We start from the raw sequence: 22,344 nt of genomic DNA, 5'->3' as shown, positions 1-22,344 counted from the left end.
AGACCCTTCACTTTTTCCACATTCTGTTACGTTACAGCCTTATTTTAAAATGGATTAAATTCATTGTTTTATCATCAATCTACACGCAATACCCCATAATAAAAAAGCGAAAACAGGTGTTTAGAAATTTTTGCAAAGTAATTAAAAAGAAATAACTGAAATATCACATTTACATGAGAATTAAACTGGAAATCAGATCTCAGCAGGACAGAGCCTTTGAACCATGAAGGATCAATGTCATTTTTAATTTGTTGTAAAATCAGAGTGTAAAATTAAAAAGAGGGGAAGAATTGAATGATTGAAAGAAGAGAATGGGATTAGAGGCAGAAAGAAAAAGTTAAATAGATTTCTGACCACCAATAATGAGTGATGGTGATGTCGCCGTTTGTCCCAGTGCTCCAGGGATCCATGTTTAATGCTGACCTCGACAATCACCCTGTGACCAAATGAATTTCTGCTAGAATCTTGGCTTCCTTCTAGATCCCAAAGACATTTGAATAGGTTATTAGCCTGCACTTGAACAGCTGTCACTGGAGGCAGGAAGCCAATTGTTAAAGAGTAAAGAAAGGTTACCCTAACCTTTCCGTTTCCCTTTCCCGTGACTTTCAGTCTGAAGAAGGTCTCGAACCGAAACGTCACCCATTCCTTCTCTCCAGAGATGCTGCCTGTCCCACTGAGTTACTCCAGCCTTTTGTGTCTATCTTTGTGTTACTCTTACCAAATTCTGAACAAAAAATGATTTGTGTTTATCCAGTGCAGAAAAAAGTTGCGAATAGGAAATGCCACATGGTGCAACTTTCAACTCCAAATCCAGTCCAGCTTCAGGTTACAATCTATAAGGAGGACAATGGTAACAAAAGTTCTGAGAGCTCCATTGGAGTGACACCTGGTACTGACAATGAGCCAGAAGTAGAACAAAGTCAATTCTTGACCAGTCCAGACAAATTGAGTGGACATGGACAGGTAATTTACCTCGAATTTAAGTGTGCCATGCAAAACTGTTCTTTGTTGATTGCGTTTAACAAAACAGATGAGTTCTGAGGCAAATGTCTCTTATTTGTTTGATACATACCCACATGTATACATGTAAATGTAAGATTGTACATAAAATGGATCTCAGTCTCTTGTTCAAGAATCATTGTCAAAGCTGAAACAGACTAATTGCCTTTTGGCACAATCTTCTGTTTCATTTTATTGTTTTACAATGATTCTTGAAGATGGTACTTGGGTACCCTTTTACTGGATAAAATAAAACATGTCTTAACTGGGTTAATGCTACAATATAGACCATCATTTTTTTGATCCGTTCCCTGATTAAAATTAGGTTTTCCAGCATTTAGATTGCTGAATCTGCTTCTCCATCTTCATTGACAGGAATGGGGAAAAATATATATTAATGGTTTGATCTCTAATTGCTACTCTGTGAGACCCACCGGGAACTAGCTGTTGTATACAAACTTAGCACATTGTCATGAAGCAGCTGACATATTATTGTATGCTCATTGATATTTCCACAAATCCGGTGTAACATTGAGTATGATCAAATCGTACAAGAGCAGTATGATTACATTTAAAAAAATGGAGGGATAATTATAGATTTAATTATGATACGATAATGGCATTGAAGAGACTATTGGCATTTGGATATGGAGGGATATGAATTATGTGCAGATAGATAAGAGATCTTGAACTGAGATGAGGAAAAACTTTTTCAGTCAGAGTTGTGAATCTGTGGAATTCTCTGCCACAGAAGGCAGTGGAGGCCAATTCTCTGAATGCATTCAAGAGAGAGCTGGATAGAGCTCTTAAGGATAGCAGAGTCAGGAGGTATGGGGAGAAGGCAGGAATGGGGTACTGATTGAGAATGATCAGCCATGATCACATTGAATGGCGGTGCTGGCTCGAAGGCCGAATGGCCTCCTCCTGCACCTATTGTCTATTGTTGGCCGAAAGGCCTGTTATCCTGTGCAGTTCTAGGTTCTAAAAAAATAAAAGTGCAGTGATTACTTTTTTTCATGTATTTTGATTTTATTTGCATCTCTATTGCCTCAAACAATTTGATAATCTGGCAACTTAATTCTACTTTCTACATACAGAGCCTGCCGAAGCAAGTTCAAATTCAAAAATCCCCACTTCTACATCAAGAGTCAGGTATTGGCTGTGTTTAGACAATTCAAAGTTCAGCCGGCTGAAACTTTCAGTATATTTATGAGAAAATCAATTCTTTGCATGTCCAATTTTCTCTTTCAGCTTCAGAATCATTTTCTAACCAACTGTTGGTGACGAGCAACAGTCATGTTGACAGAGATGTTATTGAGATGTTTTTTGAAAGATTTTCACCAGATATGGAAATTTCTGTAAAAAGTGAATGCTCTTGGATTTTGACCTGCCGTCAACGTAATGGTAAATTACAAGTTCATTAAACATAGGGGCAGAATTATGTCATTGGGCCCATTGAATCTGCTCCGCCATTCAATCATGGCTGTTCTATCTTTCCCCCTCAACCCCATTCTCCTGCCCTCACCTCATAACCCTCGACACTTGTACTCGCTGGAATTTAGAAGACTGAGGGGGGATCTTATAGAAACATATAAAATTCTTAAGGGGTTGGAGAGACTAGATGCGGGAAGATTGTTCCCGATGTTGGGGGAGTCCAGAACCAGGGGTCACAGCTTAAGGATAAGGGGGAAGTCTTTTAGGACCGAGATGAGAAAAAATTTCTTCACAGAGAGTGGTGAGTCTGTGGAATTCTCTGCCACAGAAGGTAGCTGAGGCCAGTTCATTGGCTATATTTAAGAGGGAGTTAGATGTGGCCCCTGTGGCTAAAGGGATCAGGGGGTATGGAGAGAAGGCAGGTACAGGTTACTGAGCTGGATGATCAGCCATGATCATATTGAATGGCGGTGCAGGCTCGAAGGGCCGAATGGCCTACTCCTGCACCTATTTTCTATGTTTCTATGACACCTTTACTGATCAAGAATCTCTGCTTTAAAAATACCCAAAGACTTGGCCTCCACAGCCATCTCTGGCAACGAATTCCATAGATTCACCGCCATTTGGCAAAAGAGATTGCAACTAAATTGTCTTTTTTTATTGCATTTACATCAGATTTAGATGAAATTATTTAACATAAGCAGCTGGGCTACACAATTTCTTAACGGCACCAAGGTTGCGATGATCAAGCATGGATTATATTTGACTGATTATTTTGCCATTCTGGTTTATGATTACAGACCTTGAAAAAATTATTTCACAAGAGCAGTACACCATCGCTGGCAAAACTCTGAAAGTGCAATTATATGATAAACGCAAAGAGGATGAAAAGTTTGAATCCCGACAGTTTATTCTGAAGGGTTTTGATGATAGCTCAAGGTTGCAACATATTTCACTTTACATTGATAGCCTCAGCAATAATACAATGCATAATATTGAGCCTTTGCAAGATGGTACATCAGTGGTGGTCACATTTACAACTGATATAGGTTGGTATCTTTCATTTATTATCAACTATTGACAGTTCATTTATTTACATAGTTTGCGCTGTGCTAATTGATATATGCAATTGAATGAAATGGGATGAGTGAAGTTTCTGTTGAAGATTGTGATTAATGCCTCTGGATCCAATAATATGGAATATTTCCCTACTTTTTTTTAGATAGTAACAGTTTTGTGCGGAATTGTTGCCAAAAAACATTTGAAAATAATAATATCACTGCCCAACGCCTGAGGAAGACTGATTCTGTGCTGATAGAAGGACTTCATCCCGATATTAATGAAGATTTGCTGGATTTGTACTTTTCAAATAACATTCGCAGTGGTGGCGGAGAAATAGCAGAAGTTCATATGAAAGCATTTGAAGAAGTAGCTGTTCTTCGGTTTCATGACCCCGAGGGTATGGGACTTCAGTTTTTCAATAAAGCTTCATTGTATTTAAGAATTTATATGAATTTGTATGAAACCACACTTGGGGGATATTGTCCACAGTTCTGCTCATCCTTCTGCAGGAAGGATATCATTAAACTGGAAAGGGTGCAGAAGAGATTCATGATGATGCTAGTGGGCCTGGAGGGCTTGAGTTATAAGGAGAGGCCGGGACTTTTTTCCTTGGAGTATAGTCAAGTCAAGTCAAGTCAAATTTATTTGTCACATACACATACTCGATGTGCAGTGAAATGAAAGTGGCAATGCCTGCGGGTTGTGCACAAAAAGAATTACAGCATATAAATAAAGTTAATAAGTTACTAAACATAGCACAAAAAGTGTCGACAAAAATTTAGTCTCTGGGGTTATAAAAATTGACAGTCCTGATGGCCTGTGGGAAGAAGCTCCGTCTCATCCTCTCCGTTTTCACAGCGTGACAGCGGAGACGTTTGCCTGATCGTAGCATCTGGAACAGTCCGTTACTGGGGTGGCAGGGGTCCCTCATGATCTTGCTTGCTCTGGATCTGCACCTCCTGATGTATAGGTCCTGCAGGGGGACGAGTGTAGTTCCCATGGTGCGTTCTGCCGAACGCACTACTCTCTGCAGGGCCATCCTGTCCTGGGCAGAGCTGTTCCCAAACCAGACTGTAATGTTGCCGGACAGGATGCTCTCTACAGCCCCAGAGTAGAAGCAATGAAGGATCCTCAGCGACACTCTGAATTACAGCATATAAAGGTTGAGGGCTGACCTTGGAGGTGTATAAAATTGAGGGGCATTGATATGATGACTAGACATAATCTTGTGGTGGTAGAGGCAAGCAAATACAACGGTGGCATCCAAGAGATTTTTGGATAGGCGCGTGGATATGCAGGGAATGATTTGGATTATGTACAGGCAGATAAGAGTTGGTCTTGTCATGTTCAGCACAGGGTAAGGGAATCTTAAAATAGAGGGCAAAGGTTAAATTGAGAAATTTAAGCTGATGCCAGTTTAAACGAATCCCCTCTTCCTGCATGTGATCTCTCCATTCTCTGAATATGCATCTGCTAATCTTATCTGCTGACACCAACATATCTGACAACACGTTCTAGGCACCAACAACTCTGTTTTAGAAGGAAATTGCCCTGCACATCTCCTTTAAACTTTACCCCCTCTCTGTTCTTAAAATGACGACATTTCTACCTTGGGGTAGGGGGGAGGGGGGGGGAAGGTTCTGAATGTCTACCTTAAAAATACCTCTCATAATTTTGTATATTTCTATCGAGTCTCTGCTCAACCCCTAATGCTCCAGTGAAAACTATCTAAGTTTATTCAGGTTTATCCAGTCTTTCCTTGTAGGTAATACCTCTTCTGCATCCTCTCCAAAGCCTCCACATCCTCCTTGTCATCCAGAACTATGCACAATACTCCAAATGTGGCCTAATCAAAGTTTTGTAAAGTTGCAACATGACTGTCTGACTCTTATACACAATTCTAATCAACTAATCATTATTTTACTTTGCCATTTTTAATGTGGATTCAAATTATTCAAATCTATAAATACTCAAATGACTTCAATTATGTTCTTCCTCCTCCATACCTTTAACTAAGGGGCAAGGTTGCAGAGTGAAGCACCCCTCAGAATTTAGTTTACAGAAATTATATTTGTGCTACCCCATGGCGCTTTGCCCAATAATTCAATGATTACTCACTTTCTCTTCAGTTACTGTGTGACTGCAACAAAATGTAATATGGCAGAGTCCCACATATGTTTGAACAAACCTATTCAGAAAATAGATTTACCTCTTTTAATCAAAGTGTTCTGACTTCTAATTTTTATTATAGTGACAAAAAGTGTCGTGGAGAAGAAACATTCCTTAAGGGATTCCCAGCTGACTGTTAGTCGCTATTACCCCGATCTGCAACTATCTTTGTATGGAGCTAATGACCCGACAGTTAAACTACCTGAAGAATGCAGCATCTGTGTCAATCCCCTGCTTCTAAGCTATATCCAAACTAATATGCATTACTACAATCGTGAGTTGGAACAAGTATCAAAGGATGTATATTGTAACATTTCCTTTGCAGACTCTCCAAATTCAGAGAAAATAAGCCTGAAACCGTCTTTGGATGCAAATACATTATTGTGGTATAAAATTGCAAATAATTGGAAGAAACATGCCACAGTGGCAATTCAGAAATTTATGGAAAGGTTTGATTTCAAGGACTTTCAGGTAGATCAAGACTTGTGGGAAAATATAAAGTGCAGAAGCAATCAATTTAAGTTACCTGGCTTAAATGTGGTTCACCTTCCTACAGAAAACAAGGTGGTTATTGTTGGGGAATGGAGCAATGTTTTGGATGCCTCCACAAAGTTGCAAGCCATATTGAAAATGGCAAAAGAAGAATTAGAAAATGAAAGGAACACTGTTGAAAAGAAAATTCCATTTGAGAGTTATGAAGAGTTGGAGTTTCTGCAAACTAATGTACAAGATGATATTTCTTTTGTGGAAGTGTCCACCAACATTGCCCCCCCTGTCATAAAACTGAAAGGACTGAACGAGAAAGTTACCCAAGCTCACAAGATCATCAGCAACTTTCTTACCCGACTGGAAAGAAAGCCTCTCGATCAATCTCCTCGCATGAAAGATTTTATAAAATCTCTAGATCTCAAGAAATTTGTGCAAACTCACTTTGTTAAAAGTGGACTTAAGGCCACGCTATTGAATAGGAAGTCTGTTGAACTCTTGGCTATCAAGGCAGATGTAAAGGAAGTGGAAGATAAGTTGAAGCAGCTTTTCCACGAAGAAACAATTAACATTACTCCAGAGCAAATCCATGTCACCCAGGATGGCAAATGGACAAAGTTCATTCGTGATTTGAAAACTCAACAAAATTCAACCTGCACGTTTGTGGAGGAGAAGAATCCAGCTTCTGTAATAATTGTAGGATTTTCAAGCAATGTTTCAGATGCTGCAAAAATACTGAGATGTTTTTTGAATAAAGAGCAGATCACCACGAGGTTCATTTCTACAGAAAAGACCCTAGTAGACTATATGGAAAATTTCTCAATTCTCCACGAACTACCTGAAGTCCAGGGCCAAGGAGTCACCATTTCATTTGTCAGAACACCTAAGTCGGGTTTGCAAGTACTTGGTAGAGCAGAACAAATAGAAAAAGCAGTTTCTGCCATTAAAGATAGTTTATTGCTAATTTGTAAACAAACCTTCACCTACTGCAATGCAGGAGAAACCACTGCCCTCACCAAGCACAGAGGTACTCTACAAGATAAGGCTAAAATTCACGAGTGCCTGCTGTTCATTAAAACCAAAGAAGAATTGCGGAGTAAAGCAGACCTTCTAAAGCATGTAAGTTTACACGACTTGACAAATGGATGTAACTTTAGCATCTGACAATTATAAAGCAAAAAACAAAGTGCTGGAGAAACACAGCGGGTCAGGCAGCGTCAGTAGAGTAAATGGACAGATGTTTCGGGTCAGAATCCTTCAGTCATAAAAATGTGTTCCTTTTATTTTCTAACTTTTCTCACTCTCTCACGCCTGAAACATCAAAATCCTGGATCGTTGAGCTCCAAGTCTTGCCTCTCTCTCTCTCTCAACCATGTCTATAATGTCCACAACATCATACTTCCACGCAGTGTTCCAGGTTCTAAGTTCATCTGCTTTATCTATAATACACCTTGCATTGAAATAAACACACTTCCCCCTAGCATTCTTACTATGTTCATTAACCTGTCCCTGTTTGCCCGTCCTTTCAGCCTTTCTTGTGATAACCTCTACCTTCCCATCAGTCCTTCCATTTTCTTCACCTGCAGAATCAGTGTGAAGAAGGGGCTCCATCCGACTTGCTATCTGTCCGGAATTCCCTCCGTTCCGTTGAGTTTATTGTCATGTGTACAGAGGCATAGTGAAAAGCTTTTGTGAAAAGCCTCCACGGATACAGCTCAACCAGCTGAGTTCCTCCAGCAATTTTTTTTTGCTCAAGATTCCAGTATCTGCAGTTTTTTGTGTCTTTGGCAATTCAGATAATGTAAATCAGATGATAGCCTGTTGAGGAAATGAAGCAAAATCAAGCTGTTTGCATCCTTGGTCTGGTCCTTGGCCCCAGGTTGAGTTTTAATTTTCTATTTATGCAGTTACCACAACTGCCCATTTTGCATGCTGCTCAGTTTTTTTCTTTAAGAGACACAACATGGCAAAAGGCCCTTTGGCCCACCGAGTTCATGCCGCCAATGATCACCCGTTCACAGTAGTTCTATCCTACATGCTACGGACAATTTATAGAGGCCAATTAACCTACAAACCTGCACGTCTTTGGAATGTGGGGGGAAACCAGAGCACCGGAAGGAAACCCACGCGATCACAGGGAGAACTTGCACACTCCACACTGACAGCACCCATAGTCAGAATTGAACCCGGGTCTCTGGTGCTGCGAGGCAGCAACTCTCCCGTCGTACCACTGTGCCGCCCAATTGACCGACTCTGCTCCGGCTTCAGATGAGCTGCTGCTGGAAGCCTCTCCCTCCCTGGTCAGACTGACATGTAATTCCAGTACTACCCATTTACCCCACATGTTGACTCTTAAATACCCTTTGAAAAAGCCTAGTGAGCCATTCACCTGTACTATCAAAAGGAGAAACAGTAAACGGGACGGATCACGCAGCATCAATCGAGGCATCAAATTCAGACCTGGGAAAATCCACTGCTAGTTTCATTGAATTTGCTAAGGCCTCTTCATAAACATCTGAATGTTGGTGTTTGAATTATGGAAGTTGTCCCACAGGCTTGCCAAACAACTTTTTATGGGCAATGTGACAGACTCCTCAATCAAATTTCCGAATAAAGGTTGTAGAGCAGCAGGCGGAAGTAAAGTTTGGCGTCCCCAGCATTGATTCTAGATCCTCCAAAGTCTCATGGTATCAGGTCAACCTATTAGAGTCATTGAGAGATGCAAAGGAACAGACCCCTCAGCCTACCAAATCCATATGAACCATCCAGCACCCATAGAAACATAGAAAATAGGTGCAGGAGTAGGCCATGCGGCCCTTCGAGCCAGCGCCGCCATTCAATATGATCATGGCTGATCATCCAAAATTGGTACCCCGTTCCTATTTTATCCCCATATCCCTTGATTCTGTCAGCCCTAAGAGCAATATCTAACTCTCCCTTGGAAATATCCAGTGAATTGGCCTCCACTGGCTTCTACAGTAATCACGTTTTATTATCCCCACTTTCTTGTCCATCTGCCCCCAGTTCTGTCCCATGGGGAGAATGAGCAAACTCCACAGACAACAGCCGGCTTCAGGATTCTACTGGGCTTCTGGTGCAGTGAGACACGGTGATCCTCCCTCAGCTGATTGAATCCACATTGAACAACACTTGGAAAAAGTGCAGAAAGTAACAAAGGTATAGGATGTAGTCTGGATAGGGAAGTTCAGTGTCTCTCAACTGGAACGGCTTGGTAGCCACTACCACACACCAAGTCATCTGAGAGCTCATGGACATGGCAACCCCTTTGGGTCAGTGGTAGGCAATGAGTGGACCAAAGCAAGTGATAAACTTCTCTTGGGGCAGAACAGGGGTGTATCTTGCTCAGTCGCTGCCTCGCAGTTCTAGTGATCCAGGTTCAACCCTGACATCCAGTGCTTTACGTGCAGTGTTTGCATTTCCTCTCTGAGTGTGTGGATTTCTTCTGGGTTCTCAGGTTTCCTCCCACTTCCCAAAGATATGTATCTTTATAGGATCAATACCATGATAAATTGCCTCAAGTGTGCAGGAGAATGATAGAATCTAGGGGGAATGGATGGGAATTTAGAGAGAATAAAATTAGTTTAGTTTATGACTAACTAGTGTGTATGAGTGCTTGATTGTCAACGTGGTGACATTGGGTCAAAATGCTTGTTTCCATGCTATAAGATTTAATTACACCATGACAAGGGGTAATGTAGAGTAGTCAAATCGATTCACTATGTATATTCAAGAAATAATTGAGTAAATGGACATCCCAGCTATAGTACTGATGACCCGTGCACAAAGATTTTATCTTGCTTGTATGTTGTTCAGCGTACTCTCTTCAAAGTGCAGGATTAGGACTGTACAGATGAACTCTTTTATGTGAATCTCACTGTTACCGGTATACAAACATTTAATTATTTTGGATTTTGGTCAAATTTCAGGAGTGTAAATATCAAATGCTAACCCACAATGCTTGCCATCCAATGTTTTGCCATGGAAAAGCAATAAACTGCAGGACATCTGAAATACTAATGTGAATGACAGGAAATATTCAGCAGGTCAGACAGCATCTGTGGAATGAAAAAATATGTTGTCATTATGTCTGCAACACAAATAATACAGAGAATGAGAATCAGTGAATTTGAAGTTTATTAAATACGTAGTAAATTCCACTTTGCCCCCTTAAAATATATGTATTCCCTAAAAATGATATGACGTGTTCCTTTAAAACTCAGTTTTATTGAAGGAAGAAATAACCCCCAAAATTCTGGAAGTACTCAACAGGTTAGACAACTTGTACAAAGAAATAAACATTTTATACAGGACGGGAGAGGAACAGGGTTTAGATAAGGTTGGATATCAGTACCAGGGTGGCAAATCACCAGAGAGTGAATGTCAGGGTGTATGACCCATTTAAATTACCATAAGATTTTCATTGTACAATCAATAGAAGCTGATAGCAACACAAAGAGCGAAATATACAATATGGCAATTTTAAAATTAATTAGATATTTCCAAGTGGAACAATTTCCAGCAAAATATTTAATTGTTCTTATTTTCACATAAGTTCACATTTTCACATTATTTTCACATAAGTTCACATTTTCTTTATGCAATTTTTTTTTTAATGTTAGGTTGCTAAACCAAATGGTGAAGACCGTGAGCTGCCGGCTAATTTGCTTATAGGTGAGATATTCTATAAATGTGAAGAAATAATGCTGTACACTCTGATTAATCTGTTTCTGTGTGACATCTGCATTTGTTTTCTAAAATAACAATATTAGTTCCCATTTAACTTGCCAACGAAAGCACATATGCACTCATTACAAGCTAAGATTTAACTTGTACATTTGCTCTGCCAGTTAATGTGGCCTCTTCCTCTTCAAGCCACCCCACTTGTAGAGGCTTCAGAGTCTATCAGAAATTGCAAATTACTTTAAGGATGACTTGGCTGAACTCTGTGAGCAGATTTCTGGACTTTGTTCTTTTTCATTTAGCATCATGTTCGTATAGACATTGTAAGCCAAAGGCTGTAGTCCTGTTCTGCGCTGATCTACATTTTATGTAGCTTTTTAAAAGGAAAGGTCACTGTCTGATTGCTATTTTAACCAGCAGCCAACCAACATGATGTGTTAAGTTGTGCCTTTCCCACTAGGCCTACCCATTAGAAGAGTGCAAAATAAGATGAGTTGTGTTTACTGTTGTTGACTTCCCACTTGGGGCTTAATGGGCAGCTTGCAACCCAGCGGTATGAATATTGATTTCTCTAACTTCAGGTAACCCTTGCTTTCCCTCTCTCTCTCTGCTCCTCTCCTACCCTAGTTCTCTGACTAGTGTCACTGTGCTCCTGATTAACTTTAATGATTGTGCCTCGTTGTCCCTTCCCCTCAGCTAACAATGAACCATTCTACATTTCCTCAATCAACATCCGATTTAATCTGTTGTTTTCACACCTTACCCTTCCACATCTCTAGAAACCCTCTCCCCTGAGTCTCAATCTGAAAATGGGTCTCCACCCGAAATGTCCCCCGTTCCTTCTCTCCAGAGATGCTGAATGTCCCACTGAGTTACTCCAGCATTTTGTGTCTATCTCTGGAGCTAAAAGGAACAAGAGAGCTTGAATGTGTTTGTCATGGAAAGTTTAGATTCTTCCCTATTGTAGGGTTCTGACCACTCCCCTATTGTAGGGTTCTGACCACTTCCCTATTGTAGGGTTCTGACCACTTCCTTCAAATGCAACTCCATCAATCACAAAGTCACAGTGGAAATCCCAAACAATCCCAAATATTTTTAGGCCTATATGTTTATAATTTATAATTAAAAATACTCTGAAATTATTCATCGTGGTTGAAGCTTTGCACAACCAAATAGATTCAAAGTATGATTCATTAAGTAATACTGTAAATGTCTTGTTTCATTCCTGGCTTTTTTTAACTATGGGTGCCATTGGTGCAACACCAAAAGCAGCAGGTAGGTCTGAACAGAGTGAATGCAAAGCTCAAGGTACTGGATTCTCTCAGTATTGTGCGGTAGTAAGACATGCCTTGAAAAATTCTGTGGTATCCTATCTTGACCTTGAGTCCTGTCCGTGTGGTGTTATAATAATAATAATAATAATATATTTATTTTATATAGCGCCTTATCACATGCTCAAAGCGCTTTACAAATACATTTAACATAGAGACAAACAGACAAACTATCCTGACGGAAAAGCGGCGAATACTCAACGCCAGCGTCCTCTCACGTCAGGGTCCGGCAGCAGACATCAAAAAGCACAAGACACACAGATACAATTTTTTACACAAAACAGCCATCACAGTGATTGCTCCAGGCATACCCTCACTGTGATGGAAGGCAAAGTCTTATCTCCTCCTCATTCTTCTCCCGTGGCGCCACGAGGCAGTCGAGGCTCCCAACCCCTTGAAGCCCCCACCGGGCGATGTAAAGTCCCAGGGCCGAGCCACGCAGGGCGATGAAAGTCCTGAGCCCCCACCGGGCGATGTAAAGTGCCGCGGCCGAGCCACGCAGGGCGATGAAGGGCCTGCGGGCGGGTTGATCGTACCTCGCGTTTCGGGGCGGTCGAAGCTGCTACGGCTGGAGCTCCCAAACACCGGTCGCCAGCCAGGGACCTGCGAGCTCCTGATGTTGCGGTCTGCAGGGCCCACGGCCGAAGCCTCCGAGATGGTAAGTCCAGGCCCTGCGACCGGAGTCTTCGAGGTCGATCCCAGCTGGAGGCCGCCGACTCCACGATGTTAGGCCGTAGCGCGAACGGAGATACGACACGGTAAAGGTCGCATCTCCGTTGAGGAGGAGATTGAAAAAAAGGTTTCCCCCAACCCCCCCCCCCACCCCCCCCCCCCACCACCCCCCTACATACACATAATTAAAAATAAAACAAAACGTACATTTAAGAACGACAATGACAAAAAAACACAAAAAAAAAACGGAGAGACTGCCGGTGAGCCGCAGCTGCAGAACACATTTGCCCTATGATCACATTTGCCCTATGATCACATGGGTTTCCTCTGGGTGCTCCAGTTTCCCATCTCATCCCAAAGTTGTGTGGTTTTATAGGTTAATTTAGCCTCTGTAAATTGACCCTTGTGTGTTGGGATTGGATGCAAAAATGGGATAAAAATTGAATGAACGGGTGATTGATGTTTGATGTGGACTTGATGGTCGGAGAGCCAGTTTTCATATGTCCCTGAACTATAAGCTTTCTTTGTAGCTAATATCCTTTAATCCAGGCAGCATTCTGCTAATGTTTTGTACATTAACAAGAAACTAAGAATAAAAATGACAGTGGTTCTCAGACACAAGGGAACTGTGCTGCGGTGTAGTTCAATGTTGGGCTTTAGTTATTGTGTTAATGACTTGGTCTTGGGGTCACGGGACACAATTTCCAAAGTTGCCGATGAAAAAAAATCTGGAAGTAAAGTTAGTCGTTAGGGTAATAATAGACTTCAAAGAGATAGCACCAGTCTTGTTAAATGGGCAGATAGGTGGCAGATCAAATTTAATGCTGAGGAGCGTGAACTGTTATATTTTCATAAGTAGAATGAAAAAGGAATGTACATAATGAAGTACAATATCTAATAGAAACTTGATAAGACTGTGAATTAAAAACAATACATAGGATTATGCTGCATTCACTTCATGAAATATTATAAAAGTTATCTCGTGGCTAATCTTTAGACAGTGCTATTAAAAAAAATCGCACCCCCATATCTGACGTTAAATGCATACTATCAGGCATCTTTTATTTGTGGGATGGGAGAATATTTGCAGACGCTTTTGGATGAGAGAGCGGTGGTTGTGTTTTCCTGCTGCTTTTAACTGTAAATATATCTGAGACGCAGTCAGCTTTAATTGCCGGCACCCATCCAAAACCAGATACGAATGTATTCTCAACTAACCCGAGGCTAAAATTGAATTGGGGTGAACCTCGTCGAATAATATATTTTATAGATCCTCGATCGGATGGTAATATCGTTGCTACTAGTGACGACCAGCAGCGGTTTCAAACTTCTATACGTATGCCACCGTTAAGACCCCCAGATGCCATCAGACAATCTGTAAAAGAGGACCATCAGGTATGTGACTGGCTGAATATCACTTTTTCTAGCATTCCCTGCCATAGGGACAGGTGAACTCTTTCCCCCTTTTGAGCAGTTTTATCACAATTTATCCTGCGATTTTTATATTTACTCTGGCATGGTTCTCCAGTGGTTTTGTTAATAAACATAGAACAGAATAGCAGAGGAACAGGCCCGTCGGCCCACAATGTTTGTGTCGAACACAATGCCAAGTTAAACTGATTTTCATCTGCCTATACATGATCTATATCCCTCTGTTTCATGAACTTGCATGTGCTTATCTAAAAGTCACTTTTGTATCTGAGTCCACCTCTCCTGGCAGTGCATTCAAGGCCCCCTCCACTTCTGTGTAGTGTAAAACAAACAATCCTGCCGTGCACATCATTTAACTTTCCCCTCTTATCTTTATAGCTACGCCCTCTACTGTTGGACATTACCCTATCTACGCCTTTCATTATTTTATATACTTCTATCAAGTCTCCCCTCAACTTCTGACGTTCGAGAAAAAACATTCCATGTCAATCCAACCTCTCCCTGTAGCTGAAACCCTACAATCCAGATAGCATTCAGCACTGGAATTCCCCCTGCACTTTCTCCAAAGCCTCCAATTCTTTCCTATATTGAGGCGGCACGGTGGCGCAGCGGTAGAGTTGCTGCCTTACAGCGAATGCAGCGCCGGAGACTCAGGTTCGATTCTGACTATGGGCGCTGTCTGTATGGAGTTTGTACGTTCTCCCCGTGACCTGCTTGGGTTTTCTCCGAGATCTTCGGTTTCCTCCCACACTCCAAAGACGTACAGGTATGTAGGTTAATTGGCTGGGCAAATGTTAAAAAATTGTCCCTAGTGGGTGTGGGATAGTGTTAATGTGCGGGGATCGCTGGACGGCGCGGACCCAGTGGGCCAGAGGGCCTGTTTCTGCGCTGTGTCTCTAAATCTAAAAAAATCTAAACCAGAACTGCACACACTATTGCAAATATATCCTAACCAATGTCTTATAGAGCTGCATCATTACTTCCTGATCTTGTATTCATGCTCCTAGCAATGAAGGCAAGCATATCATACACCTTCTTAACCATCCTCTCTGCATGTGCTGCCACCTTCAGTGCTTGGATTGCTAATGTTTGCTTGGATTTCATTCAGGTAAAAGTAGAATTAGTGGGGAAACGGCCATCGCTGCATTCTTCAGAAGATTGGAGAATTATTTCTTGAACGTTGCATCGTCTAATATGAAAACCATTGTTATTTTTGAAGCAAATTTTCGCTGATTTTGGTTGATTAAGAAGAAATAGAATGCCAGTCCAGACACAATGTTAATCTGTGGATCGGGCGAAGCTTAAATTTTCACCGGACACTACTTTTTAGAATGACACGCAAAATATTTTTAAAAAGGGACCAATTGCACATTGCTTCCATTTTGTATTTTTGATATTTCAGCAACTCTGGACAGGTGTGGTCACTGCATCACGGTTGAGCCACTATTCAGTGAGACCATTAATAGTCTGAACCCATAATATACACCCTACAAACAGCTAACAATGGCCTGTTTCCTTTATCATCGTTACTTTTTTGCATATCTTTCATTCATTGTTCTTTATCTCTCTACAGTATTGTCTATGTCTCTCATTTCCTTTATCCCTAACTAGTTTGAAGAAGGGTTTCGACTCAAAAGTCACCCATTTCTTCTCTTTCAGATGCTGCTAGTCCCGCTGAGATACTCCAGTTTTTTGTGTTTATTTTTGGTTTAAACCGGCATCTGCAGTTCCTTCCTACCCATGATATACTCGCTGAGCAAAAAGTCTATTGATAAGAGAATTAACATTAGTAATTGAACCATCATCTTTTGTTCTATGATTTGCCTGGCTTTGATGTTAAAGGAATATCCTCGACTACCCCACTAACAGTAAGGTTGTTTGACTATATATTCAATCCTTTAGAAATCCCCAACTGTTTCAAACAAAGTATCGCGGAACAGTCCATAATCCAGTCAATGCAACCCTGGTTTATGTAAAAATATAACTTTCATGAAGCCTCCTGCATTCCTCCTCAGAACAATATATAGTAGAGTGTAATGAGGGTGCATCTTATCACAAGTGGGAAAGCCTTGATTCTACACGCCTGTCTTTTAACTCCAGGGCAGAGGAGGCTAGGTAGGTTTTTGAAATGTAATATCTGAAGCAGTTTGCAATGTCAAGCCTGCACTTTAACTGCAAATCTAAGGTCCATTCTGACATCTACACTCTTAATTTAGGCCTTGGCTTGGGATTTTGGTAGCCTTTGTAACTTGCATCGGTGATAGGGGCTGCGACCTCTTGTTAGTGCTACTGATTTGTGCGTCTGCATCCTGACATATTCATTATTTAAGTTAATATTCAAAATAACACCACCGGCTAAAATACAAATCATACAGAAGGCAAATCTGTTGCTGTCAACATATCAAATGTTCTAATTCATGGGTATTACAAAATAATAGATTATCAAAATGTAGTTTCTCACCAGAAGTATAATTTTACTTAAAGATATCTACATATGGCAATAACTAGCTCAGGAGAAAGTGCCAAAGTAGGGAATGGGACATAATTTATATATCAGAATGTCTCAGGCTTATTTATTCTGGGATGTTTTGATTAAAAATAAGTTCTAATTGTGCACATTTTATTGTGCAGTAGCGAGTTTTTAATATTTGTTTTAATAACCAAAGCAAGACATGCCACTAAAGTAGCTTGTTATTTATACAGTTGAAAATTCAAAATGCTATCGTAAAGGTGAAGATGGGAGATATAACTGTGGAAGATGTGGATGCTATAGTAAATTCCACAAATAATACTCTGGATCTCAATTCCGGTAAGCTAATTTTGTTTGCAGTAAATCAAATGGGTACAGGAATTTATAGTGTTTCAAAATTTGAACATTAGAATGAAATAATGAATTCTGCAATGTAACAGATGTGGTGAGTTGGGTCAGTTAAGAAACATAGCACATAGAATTAGGGTTCCTTAAACTTTCATTCAGATGCTATGATCTGAAGAAACTTGACGAAAACTGGGAAGGAGCTGAGAACTGGATTTTACAGCCTATGAGAAGTTCATCAGAGAACATACTTACATTTTGAGGTTACATTAGCTTTTTTAATGACTTCAGCACTTCATTAGAATTTGGTGCTGTTTGAAACAAACAATTATTCATTATTGTGATCGTCTTGTGGAGAAAGTGCTTGGGAAGCGGAAAGGTCTGAAGGTGGATAAATCACCAGGACCAGATGGACTACTCCCAAAGGTTCTGAAAGACGCGCCTCTGGAGAACAGAGGCATTAGCAATGATCTTTCAAGAATCGCTAGAGTTGGGAATGGTTCGAGAGGACTGGAAAATTGCAAATGTAACTTCACTGTTTGACAAGGTGAACGAGGCAAAAGAAAGGAAATTGGAGGCCAGTTGGCCTGACTTCAGTGGTTGGTAAGATTTTGGAGTCTATTATTAAGGATGAGGGTTCAGGGTACTTGGAAGCACATAGTAAAATAGGCCAAAGTCAGCATGGTTTTGTTAAGGGGACTTCTAGTCTGACAAATCTGTTGGAATTCTTTAATGAAGTGATAAGCAGGGTAGTCAAAGGAGAGTCAGTGGATGTTGCTTAGTTGGATTTTCAGAAAGACTTTTTTAAGGTGCTACACATAAGGCTGCAAAACAATATAGGAGCTGAAGAAGTACTGGGAAAGAAGATAGACACAAAATGCTGGAGTAACTCAACGGGACAGGCACCATCTCTGGAGAGAAGGAATGGGTGACGTTTGACATCTCTCCAGAGATGCTGCCTGTCCCGCTGAGTTACCCCAGCATTTTGCGCCTATCGTCGGTTTAACCAGCATCTGCAGCTCCTTCCTGCACATACTAGAATAGAAGATTGGCTGACTGGCAGAAGGCAAAGAGTGGGAATGAAGGGGGCCTTTTCTGGTTGGCAGCAGGTGACTAGATGTGTTCCACTGGGGTTGTTGTTGGGTCCTCTACTTTTCACATAGTACGTTACTGATCTGGATGATGGAATTAATGACTTTGTGGCCAAGTTTGCGGATTATACGAATATAGGTGATGTGATGGGGCAGGCAGTGTTGTTGAAGCAGAGATCCATTTTCCAACTTAACTGAAAATCCCAATGGCTTGGCATCTGGCTTACCAGATGATCACGTCTGTGCTCCTTTTCCATTCACTGGTGCGCTCCCTTTTCAATCACCAGACCAGGGTTCCCACACTCTTTTAAAAACTCTCTGGAATGTTGTAGTCTGCACTTCATTTCTACACTGAAGCCCTAGTTCCTGCACTCCGTTGTCTGGCACATTGGAACTTTATTCTCACATTGTGCAATATCTAAAATAAAAATCAATTAAAAGTGCATTCTGGTACTAATAGGAATAACATCAGATAGTTCAGAAAAAATCACACAAAACCTGAACATACCAGATTATTAGAATTTTACTTTATCGTCTGTAGTAACAGTAGGCATAAAAATGAGAATACCATGTACTATGAACAATTATTGTGGATGGATAGAAAATTATGTGATGGTATTTGTCGTGGCATCTAAGAACTTTGATTTTAATTTAGGTGTCTCTAAAGCGATATTGGAAAAAGCTGGTCAGTCTGTCAGGGATGAATGTTTCAATTGCGGTAAGTTGCAGACATAAAGGTGAGCATTATATTTAAATAAATGATCCAGAGGACAGGTGATTTATGAATATAATATTTGTGGCTCCATTGTAAATTATCAGTCTCCATTATTTCAAACATTTATATTGCATAGAAAATAGGTGCAGAAGTGGGCCATTCGGCTTTTCGAGCCAGCACCGCCATTCAATATGATCGTGGCTGAACATCTAAAATCAGTACCCCGTTCCTGGGTTTTCCCCATATCCCGTGATTCCTTTAGTCCTAAGAGCTAAATCTAACTCTTGAAAACATCTTAATGAAGGAGATTGAAGGTTGACTCGGCAAAGTTTATTTTTTCCACCCTGATGGCGTTGCTGATGAGTTGATATTATTCTCGTATAAACGGAAATGGGCTTCATGTTATATTTTCATATTTCGTATAACATTTCATAAGGGGCAAGAAAATCACTCCCATAACCCCAAACAAAAACCTATCTATTCAATTGATTTTTCAGCTCGAGGAGAGAGGGATAGACGTTTCTGGTGCAGTCCACACACACACTTTCTCTGATTGAAAAGCATGGCATCTTAATACACATTTAATGATAAAGTAATCCATCTGGTATTTATTCACAAAATGCTGGAGTAACTCAGCAGGTCAGGCAGCATCTCGAGAGAGAGAAGGAATGGGTGACGTTTCGGGTCGAGACCCTTCAGACTGATGTCAGGGGGTCGGGACAAAGGAAGGATATAGGTGGAGACCCATTCCTGCTCTCCCGAGATGCTGCCTGACCTGCTGAGTTACTCCAGCATTTTGTGAATAAATACCTTCGATATTGTACCAGCATCTGCAGTTATTTTCTTATAAGTAATCCATCTGTATCAGTACAGACTTTCCAGCTATCATTTCTTGACCAATCCAAGAAGAAATGATGATTTTTCTTTTAACAGATATTAGTTTGCTCATTTATATATGGGTATGTTTTAAAGCTGAACTTGTAAAAACAATTTAAATGCACTGCCGCCATTAATGATAATGCGTTCACATGCGGAAAAATTAAATATAACTTTTATTTGTGCTTGTAATTTCATTAGAGTTTTTGGCTAACGAAGATGTTGTAGTAACTGGAAGCGGACTACTTTCCTGCAGTTACATCATACATATGGTTGGTCAAAGAGATCCAGCTCTGATAACGGCCTTGGTAGAAAAAGTATTGGAGGAATGTGAAAAGATGGGTATCAGCACAATATCGTTTCCTGCACTGGGAACAGGTAGGAACAGTCAATGTCGGAACAATTAATATTCTTTTGTCAATTTTTGTTTTCTTTTCCATCCCTTTCCTGGGGAAGGTGATGTGTACTGAATAACATTCCATGCAAACTTCAGTGGTTATTGAGTCATAGAGTTGTACAGCATAGAATAATACGTCAAAGGAACATCAAATGTTTGTGCTGAACATGATGCCTAGCTGAACTGATCTTGTATCTTAAACGCCACTGTTGTATCTGCCTCCAACACTATTCTTGGCAAAGTGTTCCAGGCCCCCCATCACCCTCTCTGTATATTAAAACAAATTACCCCACATCTCCATGAAACCTTTCCTCCTCTCGCCTTTATACCACTTCCACCCTGGGGAGGAAAAAGGTTCTGACTGTCTACCCTTTCTATGACTCTCATAATTTTTATGTACTTTTATTGTCTCCCTTCAACCTCTGTTCCAGATAAAACAATCCAATCTATCCAACCGACTCTTTGGCCCACCGCATCTCTACAGACCATTACATTTATTTATACGGGTCTTCCTTCATTTTGTTCCAGCTATTACAACTTTTCATAAGCTTTGACACATGGTAGTCAGTACCACCTACTCATTCAATGTTTCTGGTGCAACTTGAAGGAACAGCACCTCGTATTCCCTTGGGCAGATTACACCCCAGTGGCATGAACATTGACTTCTCGAACTTCAAGTAGTTCTTGCTTTCCCTTTCTCTCCATCCCCTTCCCAGTTCTCTGACCAGTCTTACTGTCTCCGACTGCATTTTATCTCCATACCGCCCACACTCCTCTGACATCAGTCTGGAGAAGGGTCTCCACCCGAAATGTCACTTATTCCATCTCTCCAGAGACGCTTGCCTGTCCCGCTGAGTTACTCCAGCATTTTGTGTCTATCTTCGATTTAAACCAGCATCTGCAGTTCTTTCCTACACATTTATGGTGTCAAAGCCAGGTGCAATTCATTCCTTATCCAACATGTGCCCATTATAGCAGATATTAGTCCCCAACACAGTCAGATGCAAGATCCAGTGCAAATCTTTCATCTTTATTGCCTTGACTCTGATGGTGCTGGGGACAATATTTTTTTTATCTACAACCATTGAGGTCAACTAAATGAACACCAACAAGAAAGTCAGAATGGAAACAAAATGGAGAGCATTATTTTGTAGCTTCTCTCATTGGATAAATGCCTAGCACATAGATAGCACAGGAACAGGCCCTTCAGCCCATAATGTCTGTGCCGAACATGATGCCAAGACCAACTCTTTTCTGCCTGCACATACCAATTCCCTCCATATTTGTGTGACTATTCAAGTCTCTGAATGATACTGTCATATCTGCCTTAACCACCAGCTCGGGCGGTGCGTCCCAGGCATTCACTACGCTCAGCTTCACACATCCTCTTTAACCGTTGTCCCTCTCACCTGAAAGCTGTGCCCTCTAGTATTTGATTTTTCCATCCTGGGATAAAGGCTTCTGACTGTCTACACTATCTATACCTTTCGGGCGGCACGGTGGCGCAGCGGTAGAGTTGCTTCCTTACAATGCTTGCAGCGCCAGAGACCCAGGTTCGATCCCGACTATGGGCACTCTCTACGTTCTCCCCGTGACCGCGTGGGTTTTCTCCGGGATGTTTGGTTTTCACCTACACTCCAAAGACGTACAGGTTTGTAGGTTGACACAAAATGCTGGAGTAACTCGGCGGGACAGGCATCATCTCTGGAGAGAAGGAATTGGTGACATTTTGGGTTGAGACACTTCTTCAGGTTTGTAGGTTAATTAGCTTGGTATAAATGTAAATTGTCCGTTGTGTGTGTGTTAATTTTTTGGGGATCACTGGTGGGCGCTGACTCGGGGGGCCGAAGGGCCTGTTTCCATGCTGTATCTAAAACTCATAATTTATAATTCTGTAGTCATATTCATGAGATTAATTCCTGTGTTGATAGGATTGACAGGTGAGAATAGTGGGTCAATAACCAAAGTCTGTAATCTCTTTTTTGCTCTGGTTTATTTTTACCCACATGTTTAGACTGTAATGTTGTATCCTTATTGTTTTGATGTGGTTATGCTTTATTCTTAATTGTTAACTGTATGTTTGTGTTGTCATTTGTGAGCGGAGCACCAAGGCACATTCCTTGCATATGCATACTTGGCCAATAAACATTCATTCATTCATTCAT

General features: G+C 40.9%; 1 protein-coding gene across 2 annotated transcripts in view; it reads left to right on the top strand.

The window, feature by feature from the left end:
- The window catches only part of LOC144595752 (protein mono-ADP-ribosyltransferase PARP14-like), a 59,729-nt gene that overhangs the window by 11,572 nt on the left and 25,813 nt on the right, over positions 1–22,344 (top strand). For both annotated transcript variants that reach the window (XM_078403355.1, XM_078403354.1), the window contains exons 3-13: positions 755–963; positions 2,097–2,151; positions 2,251–2,403; positions 3,234–3,482; positions 3,656–3,892; positions 5,747–7,269; positions 10,791–10,842; positions 14,125–14,249; positions 16,989–17,094; positions 18,847–18,909; positions 19,984–20,160. In XM_078403355.1, the coding sequence (XP_078259481.1) occupies positions 755–963; positions 2,097–2,151; positions 2,251–2,403; positions 3,234–3,482; positions 3,656–3,892; positions 5,747–7,269; positions 10,791–10,842; positions 14,125–14,249; positions 16,989–17,094; positions 18,847–18,909; positions 19,984–20,160 (2,949 nt within the window). The remainder of the gene's footprint in view (positions 1–754; positions 964–2,096; positions 2,152–2,250; positions 2,404–3,233; positions 3,483–3,655; positions 3,893–5,746; positions 7,270–10,790; positions 10,843–14,124; positions 14,250–16,988; positions 17,095–18,846; positions 18,910–19,983; positions 20,161–22,344) is intronic.

The sequence above is a fragment of the Rhinoraja longicauda genome, chromosome 8, assembly GCF_053455715.1.
Source record: "Rhinoraja longicauda isolate Sanriku21f chromosome 8, sRhiLon1.1, whole genome shotgun sequence".
NCBI classification, from domain to species: Eukaryota; Metazoa; Chordata; class Chondrichthyes; order Rajiformes; family Arhynchobatidae; genus Rhinoraja; species Rhinoraja longicauda.
This window is presented reverse-complemented; position numbering and strand designations above follow the sequence as displayed.